At 45.2% G+C, this 7,500-nt stretch overlaps 1 protein-coding gene across 1 annotated transcript in view; it reads left to right on the forward strand.

The window, feature by feature from the left end:
- The window catches only part of gareml (GRB2 associated, regulator of MAPK1-like), a 44,860-nt gene that overhangs the window by 23,557 nt on the left and 13,803 nt on the right, over positions 1 to 7,500 (forward strand). Inside the window, exons 4-5 of the mRNA XM_017714725.2 lie at positions 2,552 to 2,743; positions 3,007 to 3,921. Coding sequence (XP_017570214.1) covers positions 2,552 to 2,743; positions 3,007 to 3,921 — 1,107 coding nt within the window. The remainder of the gene's footprint in view (positions 1 to 2,551; positions 2,744 to 3,006; positions 3,922 to 7,500) is intronic.

Genomic DNA, 7,500 nt, shown 5'->3' on the forward strand with positions numbered 1-7,500 from the left:
ACTCCTGTGGACCTTTCATTATGTATTTTATAATATTTATTTGGCATTTTATTTATTTATTTATTTATATTTGGCACTCACCCTTTACACATGACTGTGAGGATGAGCACTTCTTTGGTGCATGGAATGAATCAATAATCAATTTAAAAACCAATGTTGTGAAATTGAGGCTCGGGAAGGTGCACTTGTTAAAATAACGTATTGCTTTATTTTAAAAGCTGAATAAATTGTAACATGTTTTTCAAGTGTAATATATCTTCAAACGCAAGGGACACGTATCGTTCGCTATTCAGCTGAGTTTAACCCCAGTGCCTACATTTAAAGTGTCTCCTCTGCCGACTACGCCATGCTCTCGAATCCTCACTGGCACGCAATGAACCTCTGGATATGTTGGCTGTTGAAGGATCTACCCTATGGACCCGTGGTTGCCATGGAAAAGAAGGACACATTTCGAAAGGAGCTTTCGAAATGGGACAGTCTAGTCGCGCCACTGTGACACACTTGGCCTTCAAATGCAGCCTCTGAATTGGACACAGCTTAGATTAAGCCCATTTAGAATGACTTAAGAATGTATGTGAGGGGAACGATGGAGTGTGTGAGTGTGTGAGCGTTCCGTGCTCATCTCTGTGTCTGTTTAATGGCCTTTCAGCCTTTCTGATCTGCGTAATGTACTTTCTGTTTACCAGCTGTAGAAACTTCATTACCCATAATTAGGTTTCTGATGCATTTTAATTGAGCATGGCTGAATATACTGCCAAGTCATAATCCCATTAAGTGCCACAATATTGGCCTCTGCCTGAAGAGATCTTGACGCTTAATGGATGATTCCACCCAAAAAAGATATTAATGATATGTTGTAGAAATGGTTGAGGCTGAGAGGAGTTTGCAAATTCCTCACTTGTATAGAAACGTGGGAATAACTGAGGTCTAATTTAAGAGTGTTACTGTAAGAATAATGACGTGCTGCAATGGATGTTCATCATAATTCAACAGTTCAAATAGAAATCAATAAAATCACTTTAATAATTGATACTTTTGCTGCTTTTGTGAAGCCAGTAGTGAGTTAAGTGTGTGTTCATTTGCAGCGATGCGTTTCAGAGCTCCCACTATTGATTGTAACACCAGGCGCAGTCCAGATTAGCCTCCTGCTGCTTAGGATGGCCAGCGAGCGCGCTCTCAGTTTCGTTTATACTGAGAATAAATGAGAGCGTGACAGCTGGCTAGCCTTGTTCAGGATTACAGAGCCAAAAGGAGAGACAGATAAAAGAGCAGTGATGTTCTTGTACTGTTTGGTAGGCATATCATTGTATCATTGTATGCACTTGAAAGCGGAGATTTTTGGCAGAATTCAGTTGTTGATGTGAACAAAGTCATTCAGAGTGGTTTGGGGTGAAATGGTTGATTGTAGAGACCCTTTTAGAGATTTCTTTACGGTGGTGGTTATGGGAACCAGGCATCACCATGGCTACAGCACAAATATAGACATTTTATTTCCTATCCAAAACTACCTACATGTGTCTTCTGAGTTTAGATATGTAATGTTGATGATGGCAAAATGGTGGTAAATCTGGGGAGGGGGCAATCTTGGGTGATATTGTGCCCCCAGCACTCTACATGTACCTCTCTGGTATTATTTAATTACAAAAATAAGCCAAAACTGTCTTAAAACGGTCATAAAACAGTGTCTCAGGCATTAGGTAGTGCATTCGTAACCATTTTGTTTGCTAACTTGCTGTGAGGAAGCTTTTAGAGGAGCTTTTTTCCTGTTGCTACCATTTCCACCACAGAAAGATTTTGACTCTACAGTCTAGAATGGCACATTTCATGTCAAACCACTCTAAATGACTACATTTCAACAGTTGTGTTTACATGCAAAGATTTTTGCCAATCCGATTCAATACATTCACTTACTGTTCTCAACAATCTGATGAAAATCTCTGTTTACATGCTCACAACAAGTAATACAGTCCAAAATGACGTGCATGCGTAGAGAACTGCTTAGTGTAGATGTTACCATGGCAACGAGCATCATGTGAGTCCAGTCAGAGTGAGATGAGCAGCAGTGAGCAGTGATTGTGTTTTTAATTCCTGTAAAGTGACGTCAGACTCAGGAAAACGTCCTTCACACGTCCTTATTAAAGACAGCCGAGAGGAAGACGTCGTGCTCTGAGACGCATAAGCTGGACGTCCGTCCCACCGCCGTCTTTTAAAGATCAGAGCATGAACTTCGTCTCCTCTGCAGACCAGTTTCTGCTCCGCCGCGTTGAACGGTATAAACTCTCACTGTGACGCGACGCACAAGCAGAACAGGCTTAAACTTTCCGATAGGGAATGTAATCAGATATAGGTGTTTACGTGTAAACGTGGCTACTGATTGAATTATGCGGCGGTTTTGATGGCTAGAATTCCCATTTCATTTCAATTTGTGTGTTTGTCCTGTTACGTTTTGGTGAACACATTTTCACTGAAATGACACACTAATGCTACTTTTTAGGGGTAACCATCTCCCCTTCTGTCTCTCTCCCTCTCTTTTATCTCTTGCTCTGTGTAGGTGGTATCTGGGGAGTTCAGTGAGGACAGTGAGGTGTATAACTTCTCCCTGCAAGCGGGTGATGAGCTGACCCTGATGGGCCAGGCCGAGCTGCTCTGCGTCCAGTCCCCCCGCGAGAAGTCACGCCTGGCTGCGTTGCTTCGGCGACTGGGAAAGGCCGGCGGGGCCCTGGGCCGTCCCACCCGTGCCAAGGTGCTGTAATTCTGTGGATAGTTCACTCTTTCTGAGGTCTTTACCTTTAAAAGCTCTTTATTTGTCCATTTGTAACATGTAAAGGGTCAATGGCATTTCAAATAAGTACAAAATGTAAAAGAAATCAGGAATGCTGGTGTTTTCACATGAATGCAGTGATATATTAATTATCAAAAATGAATGACATCCAGTAATTCTGGGAAAATGTATTATGTATTATTTTCTGTATCGCCCAGCCCTAAAGTGTAGTGTTTTGGGTGCAGGTGCCCTGCCTGATCTGCATGAACCACCGGACCAATGAGAGCGTGAGCCTGCCGTTCGCTTGCCGTGGCCGCTTCTGCACGCGCTCGCCGCAGGAGCTGCGCATGCAGTCAGGAGAGCACACGGTCCGCAGCATCGTGGAGCGTGTGCGGCTGCCTGTCAACGTGGCCGTCCCTACCCGCCCACCGCGGAACCCCTACGACCAGCACTGTGTCCGTGAGGGCCAGCGCTACAAACTCCTCGGCATCATCAGCAAGACGGTGGTGCTGTGCTGCGTCCTGCGCAAGGAGGAAGTGACGCCCTCCCACTTTCTGCTTCTGACCGACATGCCACGCTTCGCCCTGCCGGACGGCCTGCTGCGCAGTGACCCCATCTACCAGCAGGCGGTGCTGCAGAGCGCCATCCGCTGCCAAGATATGTTCGACCCGGACGACTATTCGCGGGCCGTGAGGGAGGTCAAGACTGATTTCATGGAAGAGTGCCTGAGTCCGCGGAGAATACGGGTGTGCGTCCAGGGATTCGGGCGCAACGACCTGGGACAGTCCCTGCAGAGGCTTTCCCTGTGTGTTTACGGGGGTGGGACCATCACACACACTCTAACACCGGGTTGCAGGGACTCGCTGAGCAACACACACACCTCACCGAGTGAGGGAGAGGGTGAGGACCGCGAGTATGTCACCCCTGATTGGTCCACGGAGACGCAGGAGATTCCGTACGAGGAGCTGTGGACCAATCAAAGCGGCGGAAGCTATGGAGAGGTCCAGGAAAGCACAGTGAAGGTGGAGCACAACCTCATATCCTTCCACTCCACCTCGTCCCTGGACGGGACAGCGGGTCCTGCCCAAGTGGCCACCACGGTGCAAATGGAAGCGGGACGGGTGGCAACCCCGCCTCCCGTCCCACCCAAATCGGAAGCTGTGAGTAGATTTGGCGTCTTTGGGTTGTTTTTACTCAATTCACACTAGTTTTTTTCTCTCTTTAAAGATGAGAACACTTTCCTTGACTTAGATAAAACAGGGATGAAAGACACCAGCCATATATGTCAGCCATAATCTTGACATGTGAAAAAAATGAGGTGGATAGTGACCTACAGTGAAATGGCAGAGCTAACTTTTGCATGGAGGGCAAAAAAATCACATGTTCACTTTAGACAATGAGCGTCCCAGGTTGTCCAATTACCCAATTACAGAAAATCTTTACCTTATAATCTGACGTGCAGCATAACTGGTCACACACTGCGCCACGGAATTTCGTCCCCTTGGCATCATAAGTTTCTCTCTGCGTTCTGAGCAGTTTTGAGATATTAAGCTTCAGAGATTTTGCATTCGAAAATAGCAAGACTTATTCTCGGAGCTCATCTCTTTCATCCGTGAAAATGAGAGACACCCTAAATTTATTCTAAATGTACAATATAAAAACACTATCAAATATAAAAACATTGTCTTTTGGCCTTAAATCCAGATCTTCTAACCCTGAGAACTAACGTTCAGGAATTTTTCGAATGATAAGTTTTTATCTGGCAAAATATGGAAAGAAGCGACAATTCCAGTGCAGTCAGTTGTAGATAGGAACCTTTAGGTTAAGTTTCCTTAGGTTAGACAACAACCAGCTACTGTAATAAGTGCAGTGTGGTGCCATGACAAAGAAGCAGAACCTGACTGGGCCTCTTCTGTGCATTTGCGCTGATTGGCTCGCAGGCAGAACCTTAGAGAACCAAGTTAGAATTTGACTTTAAAAACACCTTACATAACGTTAAGAAGTTACCACAGAATAATAATAAGTGAATAATTAAATTTTGACAAAAATGTCAGATGAAGCCTTATAATTCCAAGGGACGAGACATGCAGTAAACATATAAGACCACTGCGATCGCACAGTGCAGGGGTCGATAACATGCAGCTTCGGAACCGCATGTGGCTCATTTACCGCCCTGTTGCGGCTCCACAGCTGAATCAGATCAGTAGGTAATAATAAAATAATCCTCCTCCACAGTAAAATAAAGCTCTGCTGATCCTTCAACTCAGTTTAACAGTAAATGGTCTTAAACGCTGGAGTTAATGTAGAACTGCTGATTCACCCTTTAACCCTGAAGATCAGCGCAGACGGCTGGTCACCATAGCAACGCAGACAACAGTCTCGCCCAGCTAGTAGCTATGAAACGGCAAAGAGAGAGATTTAAGACGAACATCGATAATCTGGAGACGGATGGACTGATTAGTGTTTATAGTCACTCCAGCTGGTTTCCTGATACGTTTAATCTGCAACGAGAAACTGAAACACTAAAAAGTTGTGAAACTTTTTGAATTTTTCCGTTCCACATTCTGGCGTCTTGGGCACCATTTCGGAAAACTCGAACAAGAAGCTGGTGAATGAGAAGCGACTTCAGCCTCGTAAAAAGTCTAACATTGAGAGACGTTTTACAAGAAACTGATCTACTTTAGAGGAAAAGTTTCCTGCTGGAGATGCGAGAAAAGCAGCTACAGCTGAGCTGAAGACTAAAGCAGAGCAAGTCTGCCGTTTCGTTTGTATTATATTTTTAACCTATACAAGCACATCAGCACATACTGAGACACATTTAAAGCCAAGATGTTAAAATGGACATAAAATTTCGTCGCTCCCAAAGTGGTTTAAATTTTTGTCGAATGGACAAAACGAGCTCTTCTCAACATTTGGGTTTCTGACTCCTGACACAGTGCAAAGCAAGCTGTGCTCCCTCTGATCTAAAGAGTCAGTGTGGACTACAGAAACATGACCACAGGTCAGGGCTCATGGCAGACGCACACAGGGTCACGCGTGGACTGTTAGGGTGCATTAGGATCCGTACAGCATCGTAAAGGGCTGCAGTTCCAGACTAAGGCCTAAATTATTGATACGGCTTTTACAGGCCTAATAATGACCACACGCTTACCGGAACAGCGCACACACACACACACACACACACACACACACACACACATACACAAACAGAGCCACAGAAACTTTACTGTATCATCAGGGCTGCAGTCGTGATTACTCTCCTCAGCTCTGACAGCTGGAATTACAGCCTTTCTTTCTGCCCTCTGCTCTCTCTCTCTCTCTCTCTCTCTCTCTCTCTCTCTCCCTCTCTCTCTCTCTCTCTCTCCCTCTCTCTCTCTCTCTCTCTCTCTCTCTCTCTCCCTCTCTCTCTCTCTCTCTCTCTGTATCTCTCTCTCGCCTTCTTTTCAACCTTTTGCTCCTTCGCTCCCACGCAAATTTTCTGCTCTGGTCTGTAATTTAGTTAACCAAAACACACACACACACACACACACACACGGTCCCTGGTGTATGTGGACAGGAAGACGGCTCTCTCAGAATGGCGTCTGGCGTCGGGCAGAGGAGGAAGTGTGGGCAAATATGTAGATTAACAGAGTGTGTCGCTATGACGGCGCAAGAGGTCTGTTTCACAAGAGTGAAAGCTTTGTCATTCACAAACACACAAGTACTCTAAAGCTGAATCAGGCATGCGTTTGTGTGTGTAATAATGTTTTGGTGTGTAAGACCCATCCCCATCCACAGACACCCCCCCCCCCAGGAAACGGAAGACATGTAGACTTTCAGACACGTTTGCCTACAATGTAGCAATAACGACTTTAAAGAAGGCTTTAATTTGCTTTCACGTAAGAAACACGGCTGATATTTACGGTCATGACTAGTGGGGCCGTTACGTCCGTAGATGAGTCTGTGGTCAGTGATATGTGGGTGGCTGCTTTGGTCTGCTGTGGTGATGTTGAGTCCACATCTGGTTTGTAATGTCGATAGTCCGGTTATTCCAGCACGGTGTTAGTCCCATGTCATGGAACGAATGTTTTTTCTAGAGATGGACTGAAATATTGATTTCTAACCTGCCTAAACGGCGCTCAATGTTGATGTCTGTATTTCTTATTTGGCAGATTTTTGTGCAGATTTTCTAATCCACCTTAAATGAAGCAGCAGTTACATTCTGGCACCTGCACAGCCGCATGAATGTGACTGCGGCACCATTTAAGGTGGAGTGGGAAGTTTGAGTAATAAGCCAACTTTAGCTTTGTCTAATTTCTGAAGTTAAAATATTACACTCATTCATGTTTTCAGTACCAGCTGGCCCATGGCCGTCGTGGGCAGCCTGGGAGACACATGCCGTCTGATGACGCTGACCGAGTCTGGCGGCTCATTAGATGGCACGAGAGGAACCATGTGTCCATGCACGGTGGTCAGATGCAATGAACTAGATAATTGGACATTGTACTATGTGCATAGTTTCAAGGCAAACTGCCTCTCCCTAGTCCAGACAGCCCTCGTATGGAAACCAAGCTTGAAAAATTATTATTTTAAATTCATGGTTGTGATGTCACAAACATGAACACGTTTACATTTGACAGCCCGTTCGGTCTACAGTAGTTTAGCTCCGCCCAATCCTGTTTAATTAACGAGTATTTCTACTGAACACAGTCTCTACCAGAGCTATTGGAATTATTAGAGCGGAAGATGAGGGAAAACGA

Source organism: Pygocentrus nattereri, chromosome 4 (assembly GCF_015220715.1).
Source record: "Pygocentrus nattereri isolate fPygNat1 chromosome 4, fPygNat1.pri, whole genome shotgun sequence".
NCBI classification, from domain to species: domain Eukaryota; kingdom Metazoa; phylum Chordata; class Actinopteri; order Characiformes; family Serrasalmidae; genus Pygocentrus; species Pygocentrus nattereri.